The 23,585-nt window shown below is 36.2% G+C and overlaps 1 protein-coding gene across 1 annotated transcript in view; it reads left to right on the top strand.

Annotated features, from left to right (window-relative positions):
* The window catches only part of PLXDC2 (plexin domain containing 2), a 448,391-nt gene that overhangs the window by 372,471 nt on the left and 52,335 nt on the right, over positions 1-23,585 (top strand). Inside the window, 3 exon segments of the mRNA XM_019460620.2 lie at positions 4,265-4,325; positions 12,747-12,897; positions 13,865-13,903. Of these exon segments, the coding sequence (XP_019316165.1) occupies positions 4,265-4,325; positions 12,747-12,897; positions 13,865-13,903 (251 nt within the window).

Raw genomic sequence — 23,585 nt, 5'->3', positions numbered from 1 at the left:
TTAACTGTGCAGCAAGAGATGCGCTTCATTCTCAGCCTTTCTGTATACATTCTCACACTTACTCTATTTCCTTTGCCTGAATGTATTACCCTTGCAAAATGAGTCATATTTCTGAAACCCTTTCTATAGAACTGAGATGAATTAAAGATGAGATTTACTCTTTAATCTCTTGATTGGTTACCAAGCCAGGAGAGTATTGTGTGTTTTCTAGGCTGCCTTATTTAATGGGGTTCACTTAACACGGTTCCTGGGTCCTTTGAAATCAGCACCCCATTGAAACTGTGTGGAGAATAGTACAATCAATTTGAAGTGCAGGTCTCTATCAATTTGTTTTAGAATTAACTAACGCTGAGAAGAGAGGAATAACTTGAAAATAAAAACATTGGAAACCCATCATAGTTAGGAGCTCAGACTTTATTGAAATCAATTTTTGAGGAATATTTGCAAAACCACGTCATCTCTATTTATAAATATTGGATAAAGATTTGACCCATGTTTGAGAGCAACTTAGATGTTCTCTCATAAGATTCTGTAATACTAATTCCCAAAGGTGATGATGAAGGACTTTAAGTATACAACACATTTCACATTGATGTGGGACACAGAATTAACTCCTACACATTTTCCAAAATGCTGACTCTAAAATGAGAATCTCACTTACTCATTTTCAACAGTTGTCGACCTTGCTGCATGTTTACTTCAAAAACATATAGGGGGATTAAAAACAGCTGATATTTGCTAAATGTTGACTATGTACCAAACACTACTTTTAGCCCATACATAACCTCCCTTACCTCATTTTACAGATGAGGAAACAAGCTTAGATAGGAAAAATAACTTGCCTAAGGTCTCACTCCTATTTTGTGCCCAAGCCACCACTCTAACTCAAGCAGTTTGACTCCAACCCCTCTTTGACCCATGTACCCCTGAAGTCTAAAATGAACTAAAAGCAGCCAACTGGAGTGTAAGAATAGACACTAGTGTTTGATTTTGGGGGAGGGCCCTGAGAAAGGGTTGCTAACTCTTCTGAGTGGGAAAAAGAGATGCTTCTTAGAAGAGATAAGCTTAAGTTGAATTGGATTTACTAATTAGAGACAAAGAAGGTATTCCAGACATAAGTAATAACATGTTCAAAGGCAGAGCGATGAAAGAACACAGCACATTCAGGCAGGGGCACCAAGGGGCATGAGAACAGGTTGTAGAGGATGGGCGGGAGGGTAAGAAGGTGCCTGCCATATCAACATTTCATACAGGAAGTCCACGGTTGTGAAATTTCAGTGTAGTAAGCATCACCTGGGGTGCTCATTTGCAATGAAAATTGCTGGACCCAAACTGCCAGAGAATCTTATTCTGCTACATTGAGGAATTTGCTTTCAACAGGAATTCCAGGTGATTCCAGGGTAGGAGAGAGCCTCTTTGCGAACACTGTTAAGAATGTCAGGAAATCAATACGCTGGAGCATGACATGGTTAATATCATTGGATTTTAGAAAAAACAACGCAGCGGCTCAGTGGAGAGAGGAAGGTGTTCTTAAAAGGGATATTTAGGTTTTGGGTTTTTTTTTTTAAGAATTCAGAGATAACGTAAGGGTGGTTTTCTTAGTGATTGTAACAAACACACACATGCCCACATACACATATAATATACCCTTTTGTTTATATAATTGCTTGTGGATGCAAACTAAGAAGTCAGCGTCCATTTGTGCTCATTTTTAAGGCACTGCAAGCTACAAAACTGCATGGGCTTTTCAAGTCAAATGTTTTTGTGTTTTGCCATTCTCAATCCTTCGTACCCTAGCAATTAGTAAACTGCAGATCAATTAATAGGGAATCAATTGTGAATCAATGAATGAATTTCTTAACTGAATCGTATATTTTCAGTGGGACCTAATTTCACACAATATAACTGGGGGCTTAGTTAATAAATCAAGCAAAATGCAGTGTTCCTGTACTTTTCCTGGGATTAATTTAACAAGTTAAAGGGCTACTTACTTAAGATGAAATTTCAGTTGACCTGTAACTTAAGATCTGGTAGTGCCTAGTTAATATATAAGGTAAAAGTTATTAATTCCCACTGGCTTTGAGTACATCTAGAAGAGGTAAGTGAATACATTTTAAAAATTATCTATTCCATTTGCTTACTTATAGCTCTCAAAATGGCTTGTGATCAGGTGACTCCCAAAATATGTTTTTTTAGAAAATCAATAATCCCCATTGCAAAAGAGAATGTCAATACGCGTTTCAATATTTAAACAAACGTGAAAGAAAAAAGGAGAAGAAGAACAGTCATCTAATTCATCTGGAATTAAACAGACTCCAAATGTCAAATCTCTTTGGGTAACCGGAGATGGCCTTGACCAACAAGGGATTCTCAAACTTGGGATGGCAGATCACACACTGATGTTTATTCCACACTTAAGCTTATTCAACACAGATGGTAGGCATAAAATAGCTGAGCTCTAATGGATCGTGTCTGGGCAAAATGATAGATACGGTCTTCTTTGTTGACAGAGATGTTTTCACATTCCACTTGAATTAAATTATGCTCATCCATGCCATGGTACATAATCTCTGGCAAGGATTCTTAGAAAAAGTCATCATGTGAACTCATCGCAAAGCAAGTGAAAAAAAGTTGCAGAATAGTACTATAAGAAAATATGACAAAAGTTGAATGCTGTCCATTTATTTTGAAAAATGTGTAAGTGTGTATGTTAATATTTATCAATAGGGATTCATATATATTATATATAAATATATACATAGATATTGAAATTCAGGGGTTATGCAAATCCTTAATTTTAACAGACTAGCAAAAATACTTTGAATTTCTAATATGAAAAGAAATTATGTTTTAGATATACTAGGTATGATTTTATATGATACCAATCCTAGCTTTCAAATGTTCACAATCAAGTTTGGCAAATAATACATAAGCACATGAAATTTTATATAAAGGGGAAAAGTTAAATAATAAAAGTAAAATGTGATCACAGCAATTTTGAAGCTTTATCAGAATGGGCACCATATAGTAATTTCTGGGTCTTAAAAAAAACAAATGGACAAAGAGGGAAGAAAATCATCGCAGTCAAGGAAGACAGTAGGAGTGAACAAAATCTTATTAACCCGGTGCTTGCTGAAATCGACCTTTTAGAGAAGACCTAATTGGAGTGTTTTTAGGAGTTCCCAAGAACATATTCAGGTCCACTGATTCAATGGAAGGACTCACAAAACTCTGAAGAGCTGTTATATTCAAGGTTCCCATTTGTTATAACAAAAGGATACAGATTAAAATCAATACAGGTGAAAGACACATAGGGCAGAGTCCACAAGAGACCAGGGACAAGCTTCTGGTTGTCTTCTCCCAGTGGAGTTGCACAGAAGGCACTTAATTCCCCCAGCAGCAATTTGTGAAAACACACACCCAAGTGTTGCCAACCAAGAAAGCCTACCCATGCTTTGGTGTCGAGGGTTTTTACAGAGGTCGGTCACGCAGGTATGAATTTCTTTGTGACTATTCTTATCTCTAGTCTCTAGCCCCTCCACGAGGTCATGTTGATACAGCATGGCCCCAGTCTCCAGGTGAATCAAAACAGACACAAATCATATTGTTAGAATGAACTATCTTGCATAATCCAAGACCCACGATATACAAAGACACTCTTATCAGGTGGGATATTCCAAGGGCTTAGAGGTTTTCTCCCAGGAGCCAGACAAGGGCCAGTTCTTTCTTTGGAATGTGAGAGTTTCAACACCCCAAACCTGCTGAGTTAATCCTTTACTGCACAGTAGAGAGTTTGCATGACTGTGGGTTTTAAATTTTAAAAAAAAAATTTTTTTTTAGAGAAAACAGATAAAAAGACCTGAAATCCTAAAAAATGATGCCTGCAAAAAACTCGTGTATAACCACTGGTTTTGATGGTGAGAAAAAGAAAATATGAGTGAAAAGAAAACTAACCTCATAGAATAGCAATTGGTTTTACCTTTGCTTGGGACCCAGGTGTCCTGCAGAGAGTAGTGGGCGTCAGTGGAGTAATTTGCTGCCATGAGTGATCCTAATTGCACAACTACCTGAGGAACGAGTCCTTACTCACCACCCCGTACATACCTCCCTGCTACTCCAGTTAACAGTTCTATAGAAGAAAGTTCATGTTAATGCTAAACTGAAAATTGGAGAATTAACTAACTTGCCAATCTTTTTCTTTTAATTTCTGCCCCGCACTCCGCACCCCGTATTTTCTTTTCTGAACACTGCATCCTCTCCAAAGATGTTCCAGTGGATTTGACCGCCATCGGCAGGACTGGGTGGACAGTGGATGCCCTGAAGAGGTACATGTGCTTTATAACCACAGGATTCCTGAGACCAAGCTGTCCTATAGGGTTGCTACATCTTAATGAAAATGGCATCTAATTTAACAAAGATATCCAGCAATTGTTGGGTCCTTAATATATGCCACACAGGGGGCTTATCTCTTTACATGTATTATCTCGATTGATTCTCCTACCCTTCCTGTGACAAGGGAGCTCCCTTCCTGGGAGCTGTTATTGCCCCCATATTTCCAAGGGGAGAAGAGGGAGGGGTGAGGGAAGGGGGTGGAGAGGGAAGCCCTGAGGGAACAGAGTTAGGTGTGTGGCTAGGAAATAGAACCAGAATTTGAATCTCACAAGCAAAAGGCAGTTCTCTTAAACACTTGCAGCTTTTCTAAGATCTCGGAAGCCATTGTTCATCTTTTTTGCTCAAATAACAAAACCGATGGTCTGGAGGAAAAGACTGATTGCAGCAAATTGATGTAATATAAGTTAGAAATGGTATAACATGGAAACAGTAACTCCAAGGCAAGCCTGATAGAGACAGTGATGCAATGAAACGATTCAAGCAAGTGCATGCAATTGCAGAAACAGTTTTATCCTGTTCATAATTTTCTAGTGAATTGCATTTACATTGTCATTTCAGGTTATAAAGATATCCTATCAGGTTCACAAAGAAAAGTACTTGTTTTTTCTCCCTGTGTTAAGTGTTAGAGTGTGAATTTTGAATGAAGATTATTAGCAATTATACACGTTTTCTCATTCAGGAAAGCAAATCATGTCAAAGTGCTCTCTTTAAACTGTTAGGGGACCAATGGTTACTAAAGCCTTTTTTAAAAATTAAGGTTTTATAATGATGTCTTATAAATATCTTGAAACAAACATCTTTGAGAATATGCTTGAATTTTAAGTGCCGTATTGCCAACACAGCTTTCATCAACTCTTTGACATTCATTTGGGGGATTAGAGTGATATACACTAATCTATCTATTTCACTTCACTTACGGAACAACATCATTCAAAATGAAAGTAGATTCCTGGAGCCATAGTTGTATTTTCCAATTGATGTTTCTTTCATGTAGTCACATTTGCCTCCATGAAAACATGGCAGTTGAATAGCTGTAGTTGTGCAAAGATCAAAAGTGTAATTCAGGCATCTTACTTTTCTTGCCCACCATGAACCAAGGAAATAGGAAGAATCCATCTTATTTTAAACACCCCTGAACATATCCTAAGTATGTTCTGTGGAATGTGCTGAGCGCTGAAATTACAAAAATTTAAAAAATGACCCCCTATTCCCAAGTATCTCAGAGTCAAGTACATTTTTTAATATCCAGTGTTTCCTTTCAATTATGTAATTAAACTGTCACTTACATTATATTAATTACATACATTTAATTATGGTGAGCAATTCTAACCTTCTTTTACAGGTGAGTAAACAAAGCCACCAACTGCAGTCCATCTTCTGTGCCTAAAACTAGAGTTAAATCTTTCTGATCCTATGAGATAAATTTACTCCATAAGTACACATCCTAATATGAGCACTTACTATGTACTGTTCTAAGCACCAATAATGTAAAAATGGAAGAAGTGTGTCCAACAGGTAGTTAGACCACTGAACCAAGGACTGCTTTTAGAGAATGACCTGGGTAGAGAGTTACTGTAAGGACATGGTCTTGTTAAGTAACATAAGAGAAGCCTTGCTTGAGGAGGAGATATTCAAGATGATGCCTGAAGGTTAATAGAGCTAAGAAGAGGAGTGGTGAGAGATGAGATTGGCGAGGTCAACAGACCCCCAAGTGTGACAAGTTGAAGGAGTTTAGGCTTTATGCTAAAGGCAAGGGAAGTATGGACGGTCCTCAAAAAATTAAGAATAGAACTACCATGTGATCCAGCAATTTCACTTCTGGGTATTTATCCAAAGAAAATGGAAACACTAACTCAAAAAGATAATAGCACCCCATGCTCATTGCAGCATTATTTACAATAGCCAAGATATGGAAACAACCTAAGTGTCCATCAGTGGATGAATGGATAAAGAAAATGTGGCATATACGTATGAATACACACACACACACACACACACACACACACACACACACACACACTGGAATATGATTTAACCATAAAGAAAGAAGGAAATCTTGCCATCTGTGACAATATGGATGGACCTTGAGGGCATTATGCTAAGTGAAATAAGTCAAAAAAGGCAAATACTATATGATCTCACTTATATGTGGAATCAAACAAAACAAAAACCAAAGGAAAAAAAAAAAACCATCGTGGATAGAAAACAGATTGATGGTTGAGTGGATGAAATTGGAGAAGGGACCCAAAAGGTACAAACTTCCAGTTATAAAATAAATACACCCTGAGGAAGTCATGTACAGTATGGTGACTTCAGTTAATAATACTCTATTGAGCGTTTGAAAATGCCAAGAGAATAAATCTTAAAAATTCTCATCACAGCAACAACAAAAGTTTGTAATTATATGTGGCAACAGATGTTAACTAGACTTATTGTGGTGATCATTTCACAACATATAGAAATATTAAATCATTATGGTGTACACCTGAAACTAATATAATGCTATATGTATATATTATACCTCCATTAAAAAATAATGGCAAGGGAAAGGATTTTAATCAGGCCTTTTTGGAAGAATCACCCTAGCTATGGGGCGAATGATAACTTGAAGCAGGAGGCCGATAAATTGACTATAGCTATAACCCAGCCAAAGATGCTGATGATCTCGCCTAAATCAGTGGGAAGGGTCATGGTGACCACAGCTGGGGTGGTGGAAGGATCCGAAGGTGGTTGGGTGAATGGAAATGAGGACCGTGAACGTGTTTTAAAATTCTTGTTATCCTTTGCTTTTAGAATATCTTTTTAACATTTTATAACATTAATGTACCTTTGAAAAACAGTAAGAAAATGAATACCCAGGATCATGCTACCCAATTTATGAACTAGATTATCCGTGACTAGGAAGCTGGTTGTCTGTGCTGCTCCATTGCATCTGTGCCCTTCCCTATTAAAAATAAATAAAACTATTTGGAATCTTTAACTTATCACTCAGAATTTTGTTTTATAACACTTATCCCTGTTGGTGCCCGTGATGGTGATCTATTCACTTTTATAGTTATATATTCCATGGTATTAATATGTCATTCATTCACTTACCAAATATTTATTGGGTGCCCATGATGTCACGGGCACTTTTTTAGGTACTGGAATAGGATGGTAAAAAAATAGTCTGACACAACAAAACACCAAATTCTGCCTTCCTGAAGCTTATATTCTCACAATCATGTTTTCTTCACTCAGTCTTATGGACATTTGTTTCAAGATTTTTCCTCTGACAAAAGCGCCTTGTGCGTGTCTCCTAAGTCAAATGTACACAAGTTTCTCTAATATTCCCAAAAGTGGAATTGCTGAATGTGAGTCAGACAAATGTTCAAATTTGAAAGATAATGCCAATTTTTTTCCAGTGTGTCCATGTACACAACCAGCACAACGCTGGAACTCTTACAGGTTCCCATTATTTCATGGTCGCTACGATCCTGATTTTGTCGGACTTCTTCATTTCTGCAGACCTACTCGCTATCTAATTTGGTATCTTATTGGGAACTCCATTTGTCTTTCACCAGTTATCAGCGAAGTTGAATCTATTTTCATATTCTTTTTGGCTTCTGTGTTTCTTCTTCTGTGAAATTCCTGTTCATGTCTTTTTGTCATTTTTCTATTGAGTAATTCTCTTTTTCTTTTTATTCTAGACCATAGGTCTCCATTGATTATATGTAACAGACATAATACATGTGATATATAACCCCCTTATAAAATTATCTTACTACTTTAAAAAATACATATCAAGATTCTTAGTGGCTTTCTACTTAAACAATCTTACCACCTATAAATAAAAAGAGTTTTGCTTATTACTTTTTATACCTTTTTACTTTATTCCTTTTTACTTATTCTTTATACCTTTTTACTTATTTCTGCTGTGTTATTGCTCTAGCTAGTTTCTCTAGGTATATATATCTTCCCCAGATTTTGGATTCTCTTCGTTTACTTCATTATTTTATTTAGTTAACATCTATTCTCAATCTAAGGTGTCAAACTAATCAGTCTTTTATTGTTAGTTTCTGGGTATATTATCTTGTTTAAGAAGCCCTTTCCTACCAAATTTTGTAGTCATTTTTCATGCATTTTTCTCTTAAATATCTTAAAGCTTTATCTTTTTTTACATCAAAGTCTTTATTCTATTTGGAATTGGTATCTGTGTATGATGTACAATGGGAATCCAATTTTGTGAGGAGCTTTCCCCTTTATAGATAATTTCAAGCACTGTGTGTTGAATAGTCCTTCCTTTTGGCAATTTCTTGCAAAGCCACCTCTTTCCTAGTTTCTACATAACCAGGGAGTTGTTTTCTGGGCTCTCTTCTTCTAATCCTCAATTTGTCAAAACCCTCACTAATGTCACGGTGTCTTAATTATCATCATCTCTTATAGAAATCTTGCTATCTATAGGACAAGTCTTACTTTTTCTTCTTCACAAGTATTTTGACTATTAGGGGACTTTTGTTCTTTAAGTAAATTTAGACTCAGTATGTCTAGATCTGTAATCCATCAACACGTTAATATGTTTATTGGATTTACATTGAATTATGAATTATAGCACATTTCCAATTTGTGAAAAGTTTTAAAATTTATTTTATTATTGACCTCAAATAATTGATTCAATTATTGTCAGAAAGCATATTCTGTATGATAATGATTCTTTAAAATTGGTTGGAACTTGTTCATGGAATAGTACATGGACAATTTGTACAAATTATCTGCGTGTTCTCTAGAAAAATGTGTGTTTTCTAACCGATCAGGCATCAAGTTTACTAAGTACTATTCAATCAGACTTTTCTCCATCCTCTTTATTTTTACCTTCTGAACTCTTTGGAGATAGAGTTACCTTCTTATCACTTCCTTATATCTTTTAACCTCTTCTTTTATATCATCTACCTTTTTATTTCTCTGTGTTGCATCCTGGGGAGTATCTTCAGATCAGTTTGCCAGTTTATTAAACCTGTCTTCATCTTTTTTGGTCCACTATTTAACATATCCATTGAAGTAGTCATTGCAAAAAAATGTATTTTTCATTTCTAAAATTTAAATTTTACATTTTATTAAATCTGCCAAGACATTTTTATTGTCTGTATTACTAATTTTTAAACTTTATCTTTCATTCCTTAAAATATTTCATATATGATTTTTTGTCTGTCTTCTATTGGATGATCACAATATCTAAAGATTTTCATAGTTTAAATACATGGCTCATTGTTTTTGCTAACTTTGTCAGAGTGTGCTTCTTCTTTTTGTGTTTCTGTTTGTGTCCTTTAATTAGAATTGCATTTTTATTCGATTTTATTCCATGGGAATCCCTAGGACCTAAATAGATGGTACTTTCTACCAAAGAATGTTTGATGATGAGAACCTGAGAGTTTTAGGGGATATCATATGTCCCTATTTAATATGTGAGGAGAGGTTTAGATTTATCTCCCCCATCTACTGCTGGCACAAGACTTAATCTCCTTGGAGAAATATTTATTTTTGACATGTTTTGCCCTATAGGCAAATTCTACTCTTTTACTTTGTCTAATGTATATTACTCCTACTCCATTGCACACAGCTTTTGCTTTATTTTGTTTTGGGGGAGAGACAATAGAAAGGTACTCTTGGAGATTTTCTTTGTGTCCTGCAAATCCTAGTAATGCTTTAAAATTCGTATTTTATCCAGAATCTCCTTGTTTTATAGAAGGAAGACCATTTAGAGTCCATAGTCTGCCTTTAGTGGTCTGAGCAAAACAATTCCAGGATGTTACCTTAAATATCAGGGTGTTTACTAATAGTATTCTTTTACAATAGAAACATAGGAGGAGAATAATATGTGGCAAGTTCCATTTCAGTCTTATTGAGTTGGAGATGTCTGTGATATCCACATGCATATGTTAAGTCAGTAGATGGATATTTGGGTCAGAAATCCAAGAGAGACATATGTAATGTTGGTATGGATTTATGTAAATTAATATAAAGATGTGAATTGAAATCATGGGTGTGGTGGAAATTGCTAGTGAGAATGCATATAGCTAAGAGATTAGTCAAGAAAGATCCATAAGAACTACCAACACACCACAGGGAGACAGAAGTAAAAGGAAATAAGGGAGTTGTTAGAAACCTATCAGAAGACTGGTGAGGAAAAATGTCACAGAACCCTGGGAAGTGGACAGGTGTGCCCCTTGCTATGAGATATCAAGAATATAGACAATTTCATGCATAAGAAGATATTAGGACCACCAGCATGAGAAGTTTCCAGTAAGTTGTATTGAGTAAAAACAAGATTTTTACAAGTGGGGAAAGTGGGAGTCTGCGAAGACCAGGACAGACCAATCTCTCTGGAAAGATGACTGAATGGAAGGGAAAGTGGGGAAATGTCAGGGTGTGTTGTAGAGAAGGAGGACTGAGTTTTTAAAGTAAGATTGGACATGCTTGAGTGTGTTTAAGCTCTAATGGGAACAAGGCAGTGGAAAACTCAAGATTGTAAACATTGAAGAGAAAGGATTGTATTAAATGAGCAAGTTTACAATGCCTGAGAAAAGTGGGCTGAGTTGGGCCGCAGTAAAGGTTGAGAGAATAGCTATAAATACTGAGCCTCTTCCATTGTAACAGAAAGGAAGAAGGGTAGGTCAGTACAGATTCAAGCAAGAATGCTGATTTGTAAAGAAATGTAGAGAATTCTCACTTATGATTCTTATCAAAGAAATAAAAGGTGAGCCCATGGAGTAAGATTGGGACAGGCATTATAGTTTTTGGTAGAGTGGAGTGGGTTTGAAATTGATACAGAGGACAATGGGAGAAGAGACCAGCAGAGTAGGACAGAGTTGCCAGGCAGCACGGAAGGCCTACTGAGGTGGTGGGAGAAGAGACCAGCAGAGTAGGACAGAGTTGCCAGGCAGCACGGAAGGCCTACTGAGGTGGTGGGAGGTAAATTTATGGAGCTCCCAGTCAGAGGCTGTGTGATCATTCTCCAGCTGCTCATGGCTTTGTTGCAGGCAAGGAAAAGGCAGGTTTTTTATTCCATTTAGTATTGGGGGTTTTCTGAAAGGATGCTGTGGGAAAACAGATAAAACGGGGCAAGAGAAGTGAAGAAATTGAAAAGAGAGGTTGAAGTGATGGAAAAATAGGAGACTGGACTTTGTGCATAGTCAAAGGAGAAGCAGAATCTGAGTGAGCACATACATGGAGAGATTGGAAAGAGGACAACTGGATCTATGATCTCAAAACACAAACATCTCCAACTGCAGATGAGGGCCAGACTGTGGGGGCAAGAACTGATGTGGAGCTAGCAAGGAGATCATTAGGTCACTGGGGCTGAGAAGATGTGGGAACCAACAGTTGAAGATTGAATGACCCCTAGGATATTGGGAATTGCAGTGGAGAAGAAATCTGTATCTCACCCTTTGTAAAAGAGGAAGCCATCTCAGGAACTCTTGCTGAACTAGTAATAAGTGCCTTGTATTTCATTAATGCCAAGAGAAGTTTAAGAAAGGAATTTATTTAATAACAATTTTCTAAAGTGGGGTGAGTACCACCCATGTGCAGACTGATTATCTTCTACCTGAGACCCTACCAGAGGGATGATGTCCTTTGGAGAACAAAGAGGTTGAGAGAGAAACACCAGCTTCTAAACCATAAAAGTTTGGGTGGTGGAAATTGTTGCTGGTGAATGTTGTAGGATTTATTTTTGTGGGCTATAAATAAAAATAAAATATATATCTTTTCCTGGTGTCTTCAGTCTAGCTCTGCTAGGGAGACATAGGCTAAGTGATTACATGAGGGCCATCCAATCTTTCGTTTGGGTGATTTTGAATATTTTGTAATAGAAAACAAAAAAATTAAATACTCATTCAATGTGTGGTGGATTAGTTTTGAAACAATAAGGGAATATGGAGCACTTTACCAAATTTTTAGAACTTGGCATTATTGGTTTGAAGCGCCTTCTTCACATACCCAAGCATGTTTTAATTCTTATCTGTATGAACATGTTTTTCTTCTTGTATGAACTTCTTCCTCATGACATCATGTCTTTTATATAGAGATTGATATAAGATTTAGGGCAAGATAAATAGTAGTATGAAAGATTAAGAACAGAAATGATGAAATCCAAATATCTGAAGATGGAAATGCTTTGTTACATCCAATTTTTTCTCATCTTTTATATACTTTGTAAATTATTAAAATCTATAAATTTTGTTCTCTTTAAAAAATAACGTATTCCTCATCTTGATATGAAAGCCCTTAATGCTTCACAGCCCAACTTCTTTGATGTAATTTTTTAAATACATGTGTGATCACTCTTAAATTGTTTTCCTATTTGTTTCTCTTATTAGTCAAAAGAGAAGATGTGTGAGAACACAGAGCCAATGGAAAGTTCTTCTCAAACCACCACAACTATACAAGCAACAACCACAAAATTCAGGGTCTTAACAACCACCAGAAGAGCAGCGACATCCCAGCTGCCCACCAGTCTGCCCACAGAAGGTGCTCTAGATATTTTTGCTTTTTTCTGAAGGAGGGGAAAGTCACTGTATTGACATGTACTGGAGTAGCTCTCTAGAGAGAAAGTTATCTTTTGGCAAACTGGATTTCTAAAGGACTTCTAAAGGGGAAAAGACAAAATTATTACCGAAGAAAAAGATGTGCTGGGATTCTTGTAACGTATGGCACCTTTTCTTAAGACTTAGATTTCATTAGTGATCTTGGCTACTTTCCTCAATAGAAAAGAAATACAGACTTCCTTTTATATCGGTAAATTTTGTCGTAACTGAATTCAACATTTCAGTCACAGGAGAGAAAGGCAAAATGCATATAAAATGTCCAGTGATTTCAGCTTCTGAAAATAGATAATTCTATTTAAATGCCATTCTAATATTTACCTGAATACAGTCAGTAAAATATGTTGGTCTATAATCTGTAGAGGGACACTGTGTATGTCACAGAAATTGTCTTTGAAAAACATTTCCTCTGTCAGGGAAGACAAAACTACAAGAGAATATTGATGCAGGGGACAACTCATTGAGGGAAGAAGGTATATTAGCCAAAATATAACCACTTATTCTAAATGACGCCACTAGGGAGAAATGTGAGACCAGTTGGCCAAGAGTAGGCTCTGATGGAGAAAAAATAGTCTTACTTATTTATGGTCATAAACCTGGCTTTCGTTTGAATAATAAATTAAACTTGAAACTTTTACTTTTAATTGAAATTTAATTGGATATTAAAAGTTAACTAAAGTTATAAAATGAGATGAGGAAGCTGCTAAATCATTTTATTGCTTTTGAAACCAGTGCTGCATTTTAATACATATTATTTTGGATTGTTATATAGCCTGTGAAGTATTTTTGAGGTTTGAATCCTCTGAGAAAGCATTAGGAGACAATGACTGGTCATCATATTTATGCCCCACTAAAATTTTTTTTGTTACAATAACTTTGAATTTCTCTTCCAGATGATACGAAGATAGCACTACATCTAAAAGATAATGGAGGTAGGAGTTGATACTTTTCTTTTATAAATATTTTCAGATGCTAATTCATTTCATTCATTTATATATGAGAAAGGATTTGTGGGCTTCTAATACACAGTGAGATTATATTTCACTCCCTGTTGGTATTTAACATGGGGAGAATTCAGTGGGTGGTTTGAAAATTGAAATGGTTTCAATGGTAGAATGAAATTCTAACCCTCATATTTGCCGATAAAACTATAGGATACCAATGACCAGTTATAACGTGAAAACTTATCCACACACCTTGCTCTCCTTTTTTGTGTACTGTTCCTTGGTTTAATTGTGTATTGAGTATCTACACAGAGCAGGTATTGGGTTCAAATGTTTTCTTTTTTTTTTTTTTCCTCTAAGTTGACTACTCAACATTCTTTATAAATAAAATTAAGAATTAGACCAATATGGAAATATATTTTATAGGCCCTTCTGTCTCTTATGTCAAGCAGGGGACAAAAATTAAACATGCAAAAAAGAACTTTTAAGTAGTTGCATACTTCAGGTTTTTCTAAGACAATTTTTAGAGAAACCTATATTGATACTTAAAAATTTGAGGAAGAAAAGTTTTACCAAAATAAGATTGTGAAAGATATTGCCTAAAATTTTTGAAGACAGTTCTTTTTCTATTAAACTATATTAGCTCAGATGTGCTTCTCTATCATAGCTTGCTGGATCTTGATAAAAGAGATTTTTTTATCAGCAACTGTTTATTCAACTCAGGAAGTGGCGGGGGGGGGGGGGGGGGGGGGGGAAGGTGGGGCCTCTTCTTAGCAGCCTCTTTCATGTAAATGTGGCCCTACTGTGACATTGATCTAGACACAGTTTTACTTTTGCAGCCCCAGCTGATTTTGTAAGTCAAAATCCAATGTATACATTCTTAGGGATTTTTTTTTTAAGTAATTGTAGAGATTAGTTTCTAAATTAGTCCAGGTTAAGTAACAAAAATACATCTATGTTTTCTTAGGTCACTGTATGATAAGATACATACTGTATGCATCTTTAATTTCATATCAATCCATTTGAAAGATAAGCTGCTTAGCCTCTTCATATATATCATTATTACATCAATTCTCCATTGTCTTGTGTCTGTATAATAGTGTTTTATTTCGTTCATTTCTTACTTATCATAGTATTAATGCTATAAGTGGATAGCTTTACAGATGACCATTTGCCTGTATATACTTGCTAGAAATCAATTAAAATCTCAGCACTTGAAGGGCCTTTAGCAATCCCCCAGTTGAGAATTTCTCAGAACAGGACGCTGTTTAGTTTCATGTGAACATAAGTCCTAAATTTGGTGTTATGTTATTTTGAGGGAGGGAAGTGGGAGATAAATGAGTTGGAGGAGGAGTCGCCAAGAGGCTTCTGTTGTATTTGTTACATTTCATTATTAATTTGGGTAGTAGTTTCATGTGTGTTTATTATATTATTTCTATGCTGTCTCTTTTCTTTTTAATATTCTAATTATTTAGAATAAATATTCTGTAGTGCTAACAGAAAAAATCCTGTGGTCAAATAGGTATGAGATACTCTGGGTGAAAGAAAATGAAAGAGGTTTCTTTGCTAGAGAGCTGTTCAAAGCTTTTAATGTTCATTCATTTATTCATTCATTAATTCCTGCTGGATGCCTGCTAATTGGAGGGCATTGTCACAGGCTTGGATCCATGATAAGTGAATGAGATTTAGCTAAATTCCCTGCTTTCGGGGAGCATGCATTCTAAAGAAATTTCAAGATGGCAATAAAGATTTAGTATCTGGCATTTCTCCATTATTTGGTCATAAAACCTTTTTATAAGTTGCATCTCATGGACTTAATGCTTTGCAAAATACACTTTGGGAAGTAGTTCCCTAGAATCTTACCAATTATCCTAAGGAAAATCTTTAGTTTTATTCAATGCATCAAGGGATCATAAAACTTTGAAGATTTTCTTAAAGCAGTGCATTAGAATACCTTATGATATTGAGAAACCAAGTGGAGTAAATTCCTGATGTAAATGTAAGGTTTTTTTTTTTCTTTTCTGTCATACTGGAGAAGTTGACTGATGGATTTTCAGATGATATTTAGATCATTAATATGCAGCCATGAATCCATCAGGACTCCAAAATATCACAATAAGACTTTAATTGTGTCTATATACTGGAATTCTTTCCATGTCTAGGATTGTTTATAGGGCACTTTTTCTTAAAGTACAGTTGGAGCAGACCAACCTGGCCAGTATTCAGATAAATGTTCCTTCAAAGCAGTGCTTAAGGGAAATTACACATTACTTTTTATAGCACCTTCATCAAGAAAGCATACTTGTCATTGTTTTTATCTTACCGAATTTGAAGATGCAGGAAAGATTGCCATTTTAAATCTAACTTGATCAGTTGATTAAACATATTGAGAATAGAATTCAGAATTGTCCAGCCCCTCCACATCCAGGTTAACATTTTTGCAAAATGGAGGTAATAATGAAAAAGGATGCCTAATTTAAGTGTTTTCTCACATTCGTTAATTTTTTTAATGCAAGCTAATAAATGTTTGTAAATTGCTATATATTGTTGCAAAGAAATTTAGCTCATTTTATTTCTGGATTTGATTTAATTGGCTGGTTTTAAAAAGCATTTGAATTTAGAGATCTGTAGTTTTTGATGAAAAAGGGTGACATTTTTCAAAATAGTCAATATGTAGCTAGAAGCCAGTGATGCTGGCTTTAGATATTGGATTACTTGGGCTGAGTCTTTCTGGGACATTTCTGTGGGTTAAAATAGTTGATTTTCTAGCGGAATCCACAGCTGACATGATTATACATTCACTTTCCAGGAGATTTTCCTTCATCTTTGATATGAAAGTATAAAATACTTCTGAGCAGTTGGACACCAAAGGCACACAACAGGGTTTCTCATTCACAGGACCCAAACTGAGTTACAGTCTGCTAAATCACTCTTGATGAATCTTCAATTGTGAATTGAGTTTCCTGCTACATTTAGAGTAAGACTAGGTAGAGCTTCTGGAAGTTTCAAGATAGTTTTGGGTTTAGGAAAGTTTTATTAGCCTTATGGGCTGAGTGGAAATTCTAAGACCTAAGAATAATTTGGCGAAAAGAACATGTAAACAAACCTAAACAAAGAAAATGGTATCTAATGAGCATAGGCCTCCTCAGTAAGGTGTATAACATTGAGTGACCGTTGTAAGTGATAGAATACAAAAACTCAGAAGAGCGAGTATAAACATGACCTTTTATCTCCAACTATACAACGATCTCCAAATAGTTGGGAGGAGGAGGAGAAGAAAAAGAAGAGGAAAAAGAAATATTTGTTGAGTGTTTACTATGTTCCTGGCCCCATTCTACATGCTGTCATTTATTACTTCGTATAATTCACACAACACCCCTGTGAGTTGTTCCTATTATTATCTTCATTTTTTAGCTGAGAAAACAAAAGTACAGAAAGGTTATATGGCCAGTACGTGGCAGACCGGGGGTATGAGTCTTTTGGGCCTTAATACAGCCTCTCAGTATGGCTGTTCTCTTACAGTCAAACTTCGAACAGGAAATGCCAGTCTAAAGTATTCCGCTTACTTCTACCGTATTGTTTTCCCTTTTCTCTAACAACTGATGATACTTGTAAGTATTTGGAAATGGAATTTATTTTCTTTTCCCATGTAATTATGCAGTAGTTTCCATCTTATCCTTTCTATGAAAATCACAGCACATCGATTGTCCTGTGTCATTGAGGAGTGTCTGAATCACTGGCATGCATTCTCCAAACTACAGGGCTACGCTGTGTTTATGTTCAAAATCTAATTTAAAATCCTTTCAGCCTTCTTGGTTTCTCCAGAAATTCAGGTTTAATTCACCATCAAGGGGTTTCTAGGATGTATTTTTTAAATGTATGTATTTCTGTGGATGGTGGTTATAAGCATTTAAAATCACATCTTTGGCTTTTCAAATCCTGGCAAAAGCTTATTAGAGGAGTGCATTTCAAAGGAATGACCTAGCTATATATTAGAGTAGGTACAACTATTAAATGCCTTCTTTGGCATTTGACTAGGTTGCTTCCAAATGACACTCACCACCTAAATAGAAATGTAAATGTCTTCAAGATGCGAACTGGATAAAATTATATCCGGCGCTGAAAAGAGGTTTGCGAGTTGAATCAATGGCAGGGTCTCTTCATTAAGAAGGAAAGCCTTCAACCAGATTCAGCTCAGTTTGGCAGATTGAATCGTGCCATTCTGCTACACTGCAGATGTTAAAATTATTGTAAGCTCTAAAATCCTGTGATTTGATTTTATTGTTTAAAATGTGCTGACTGAGGGGCGCCTGGGTGACTCAGCCAGTTAAGCATCCCACTCTTGGTTTTGGCTCAGGCCATGATACGGTAGCTTCCTGGGTTTGAGCCCTGCATCAGTCTCTGCACTGGCAAGGTGGAGCCGGTTTGGGATTCTCTCTCTCTCTCTCTCTCTCTCTCTTTCTCTCTCTCGCCCTCTCGCCCTCTCTCTCTGCCCCTCCCCCGCTCTCACTATCTCTTTCAAAATATCCAAACAATAGCGGCACTCTCAACAATAGCCAAATTATGGAAAGAGCCTAAATGTCCATCAACTGATGAATGGATAAAGAAATTGTGGTTTATATACACAATGGAATACTATGTGGCAATGAGAAAAAATGAAATATGGCCTTTTGTAGCAACATGGATGGAACTGGAGAGTGTGATGCTAAGTGAAATAAGCCATACAGAGAAAGACAGATACCATATGGTTTCACTCTTATGTGGATCCTGAGAAACATAACAGAAACCCATGGGGGAGGGGAAGGAAAAAAAAAAAAAAAAAAAAGAGGTTAGAGTGGGAGAGAGCCAAAGCATAAGAGACTGTTAAAAACTGAGAACAAACTGAGGGTTGATGGGGGGTGGGAGGGAGGGCAGGGTGGGTGATGGGTATTGAGGAGGGCACCTTTTGGGATGAGCACTGGGTGTTGTATGGAAACCAATTTGACAGTAAATTTCATATATTAAAAAATAAAAAAATAATAAAAAAAAAATAAAAAATAAATAAAAAAAAAAACAAACAAAATATCCAAACAAACTTTAGAAAATAAATAAATAAAAATAAAATTTGTTGACTGAGATTTCTCCAAGTACCAAAACTGCACTTGTTCTTGGCTCCTCTAAATGTTCTTCTTTTTGATAGAGTGTCTTTTTAAGAATATATTTGAATATAAGTGCTTAGCTGCTAATAGCTTTTAAAGTAACAGCACTCCAGAGAGCACTGATGTGTTACGCAGGTGGTACCGTGCTTCTCATTTCTTCTTATTGCCGGGCATTTTACTAAACCTGGATCCTGAAAGGCTGCATCCTTGAGTCAGAAAGGTGGTGTCACCCATCAGAGATGCTGAAATAGCCACATTAAGCGGTTTGCAGAACATGATCAACATGATCAAGTTCATTCTGAGGTACAAATCTGCCAAGCGGTTGATTTCACAAAGCTAAGACAGGTACACTTTGAATGAACTACTGTGGAATGGCTGGTCTAAATTCTGATTTGGTCGTGTTAGTTTCTTATTTCTGAACATACCCCAAGACTTTTCAGCCAAAGATAAAGTGTTACAACATTATTCTGACTTTTCCACTAGAATACTTCTAAGGTTGTATTTTTATTACCTAGTCTCTGGTGACAGATCAAGTGTCTAGTGTTTCATTTATCATTCAGTCGAATTGTTTTTTGACTTTAATACATAAATCATCAAAGTAACATATCTTTCATTTCTCTCCCCACCTTCCCTTGCTATTTTTTTCACCTACTTCTTTCACATAGATCACAGTCTCATAAGCAAAGGGAAACTGTTATTTCCTCTTGACGGGCTATTGAATATCTATCACTTTCTGTCTCTACAACTGTAAAGTATCTTGACATTTGGTTTTATCTTTTGCTTCGTTTGGCTACTTTCCATGGTAGCACTAACTCTATTCTAAGTATATGTATGCCATAATAGTGAACATTTCTTATACTTCAAAATGTTATTTTGCATATCCCCTAGAATTAAGAATTGCTTTCGTAAAATTTTATCCAGAGTAGTGGTTCTCAACTTCTTCTGTACCTTGGAATTATCTGATTATTCTCATCTGATTTTATTATTCCAGCTTATAAAAACCCCAGTGGTCACACTGTTCTTCACACCAATTAAATCTGAACCTCTGGAGCTGATTCAGGCATCAATATTTTTTTAAAGAGACTCTTAAATACTGAGAACAAACTGAGGGTTGATGGGGGGTGGGGGAGAGGGGGAAAGTGGGTGATGGGCATTGAGGAGGACACTTGTTGGGATGAGCACTGGGTGTTGTATGGAAACCAATTTGACAGTAAATTATGGGGTTGTGGGGAACAATGGGAAAGGAGTGAACCTGAGGCCAGGAAAACTACTTAGGAGATTGTACTAGTAATCCATAAAAGAAATGCTGAGAAGCCAAAGTAGTGGCCGACGGTAGGAATAAAGAAGAGAAAATGGGCATGAGAAACACTTTGAATGAAGTAAAGCTACATAACTAATACCCGATTGGATGTGTGACTTATGTGATACAAAGTGACTAAGATGTCTCCCAGGACTTGAGCTTAGTTATCTGGGTGGGTGACGGTGCTGTTTAATGGGGGATACCAGAAGAGGACGGGTTGTGGGGGAGGCAATGAATTGAATTTGAACTTATTGATTTTGACATATCTGTGGGACATCCAAATGAAGATATATAATGGGCATTCTTCCCTGCAAATCTGAAATTCACTTGAGTAGTACAAGCAAAAGATATAAATTTAGGCATCATCATCATCATAGAAATGACAGTTGAAGTTATGAAAGTGAATGAGATCACAGAAGGATGCTATAAAAATGAAAAGGGCACAGTACAGAAAGGAGAACACAAGGTTTTGTGAAGAAAACTGCAAAGACAGATAAAGAGATAGCAAGAAAACCAATAGAATTTGCTATCATAAAACCAAAGAGAAGGAAATTTCAAGGAGGAAGTAGTGAATTATGGTGATGCTCTAGACAGGCCAAATTAAAAAAAAAGAAGAAGAAGAAGAAGAAGACGAAAAAAGAAAAAGAAAAAAGAACAGAAAGGTGACCATTAGTTTAAGTAATATGTTAACATTGGTTGAGCAGTTCTACAGTCCACAGTTACACACTCCCCAGATAGATTTTGAGAAGACTATGAATTAAGAAATTGAAGTCAACAAGGACAAGCTACTTATCAAGAAGTTTTAATGAAAAAGAAAGTAGAGACTTCTTTTGTTAATTATGTTGTTTTATTTTAGGAGCCTATTTACATGGTATAGGTGTTGAGTAGAAAGAAGACATAAAGAAAGGAATTAAAAGATGATCGAGAGTATTTGATGTATCCTCAAGTAGGGATGGATCAGTCAGCATGGATGAGAAGAGGCAGAAGTTGAGGGAATTTCATCTGTGCTTCCTGCTGTCTCAGTGTAGTAGGAGACAAAGTAACATGGGGAGAGTAAGTGTGAGAGGTCAGAGTATGGTGTCTACGAGTGGAGAGAATCCATAAAACATTCCCAAGGGGGATGGAAAAAAGAGGCCTCCTATTAATGTGTAAAGGTCACGCCAAAGTGTGTTTGGAGCCCACTGACCTTGGTTATCATTTTAAAGGTTTTGTGACTTAAGTACTATTTTTCTTACATTTGTTTCAATTGCCAATGCTTATTTCTCCTATAATATGCTGATCTAGTTTAAGAAGCAAGGAAGGTAGGAAGGAGGGAGGGAAGGAAGGAAAGAGGATGGGAGGGAAAGAAGAGGGAAAGAGAAAGAGAGGGAGAGAAGGAAAGGAAAGGGAAGGAAGGAAGGAAGGAAAGAAGGGAGAAGAAGAAAGAAAGAAAGAAAGAAAGAAAGAAAGAAAGAAAGAAAGAAAGAAAGAAAGAAAGAGAAAAAAAGAAAAGAAAGAGAAAAGATATGCTATTTTTAAAAAGACATAATGATTGAGAGCCACAGGGTGGCTCAGTTGGTTAAGTGTCCAACTCTTGATTTTGGCTCAGGTTATGATCTCAAGGTTCATGTTGGGCTCTGCACTGACTGCACAGAGCCTGCTACGGCTTCTCTTTCTCTCTCTCTCTCTCTCTCTCTCTCTCTCTGCTCCTCCCCCACTCGCACACTTGTGCGTGTATGTGTGTGTGTGTGTGTGTGTGTACTCTCTCTCTCCTCTCCTCAAAATAAATAAACAAACATTAAAATTAATTAATTAATTAAAAAGACATAATGATTAAAGAAAGGAGTTTAATCCATTAGATACTAAATTTAGCTCAGTCTTTTTCAATAGATAGGTTTTCAATGACTTGCTGTTCCATTAAGACTAATTTTCACCTTAGTTTTATACTGCATGCTTGATACAAGATTTTAAATGTATCTTGGGTAGTAAGGATAGGAGTCCTTATTTAACATTGATCCATAACAGTGCAGTAAGTTGCCGTGACCAGATGTTATTATTTCAGTTACAGTAATGAGTTAACAACTTGTTTGATAAAATTTCAACCCTAAGTGACTTCAGCACCTGTGAACATTATGTTCAACAACCAAAAACAAAAAAAAAAGTACAAAATATGTAGAACTAAATGTAAATGGAATTCTAAGATATATTCGTTTAGGCTGCAGAAGGCAAGAGAGGAGGAAAAATGGATCACATAATGGATGAACACGAAGAAGAGAAATAGAAAAATAACAAATCAAATCTAGCCAGACCAATAATTATATTAACTATAAAAAAGAATAAAAACTCCATTTGAAAGCACAGATTATCAGGCTGACTTTAAAAAAGCAAGAGCCTCAATGAGATACCATTTCACACCCACGAGAATGTTTAAAACTAAGAAGACAAAACATTAATACTGATGAGGTTATGGTGCATCAGAAGTCTTTTACATTGTTCATCAGAGTGTGATATAGTACAATCACTTTGGGAAACTGACCATTTTATTTATTTATTTTAATTGTTTAATGATTATTTATTTTTGAGAGAGAGAGAGAGAGAGAGAGAGACTGAGGATGAGTAGGGTAGGGGCAGAGAGAGAGGGAGACACAGAATCCGAAGCAGGCTCCAGGCTCTGAGGCGTCAGCACAGAGCCTGACGCAGGGCTCGAACTCATGGACCATGAGATCATGACCTGAGCCGAAGTCAGATGCTTAACTGACTGAGCCACCCAAGTGCCCCAAAACTGACAATTTTATAAAATTAAACATATCTTCCTTTTGATCCAGAAATCCACTTCTATGTATCCAAGAGAAAACATATCCACAAAAATATTTACAAGAATATTCATAGCAACTGTATAAGTAATTGCCAATGACTGAAAATAATCCAGATGTTTGGCAACAGAAAAATAAATAAATTGAGTATATTCATACAATGGACTAATATTCAGCAGAAATAAAGAACAAACTAGTGATATATGCAATGACACAGATACATCTTAGACACATCATGTTAGGCAAAAAGATCCAGGCACTACAGGGTACATATAGTATGATTTGGTTTATATGAAATTTAATACGGGTGAAACTGATCTACAATAATAGAAATCAGCATAGTGGTTGCCCGTCATGGGGTGGGATGGGGTGTGGTCAGAACTGACTGGAAAAGGCAAAAGAGAACATTCTGGGAGCATGGAAATTTCTAAAATTTGTTG

Source organism: Panthera pardus, unplaced genomic scaffold, assembly GCF_024362965.1.
Source record: "Panthera pardus isolate Hobbes unplaced genomic scaffold, ASM2436296v1 HiC_scaffold_6, whole genome shotgun sequence".
Lineage (NCBI taxonomy): Eukaryota > Metazoa > Chordata > Mammalia > Carnivora > Felidae > Panthera > Panthera pardus.
This window is presented reverse-complemented; position numbering and strand designations above follow the sequence as displayed.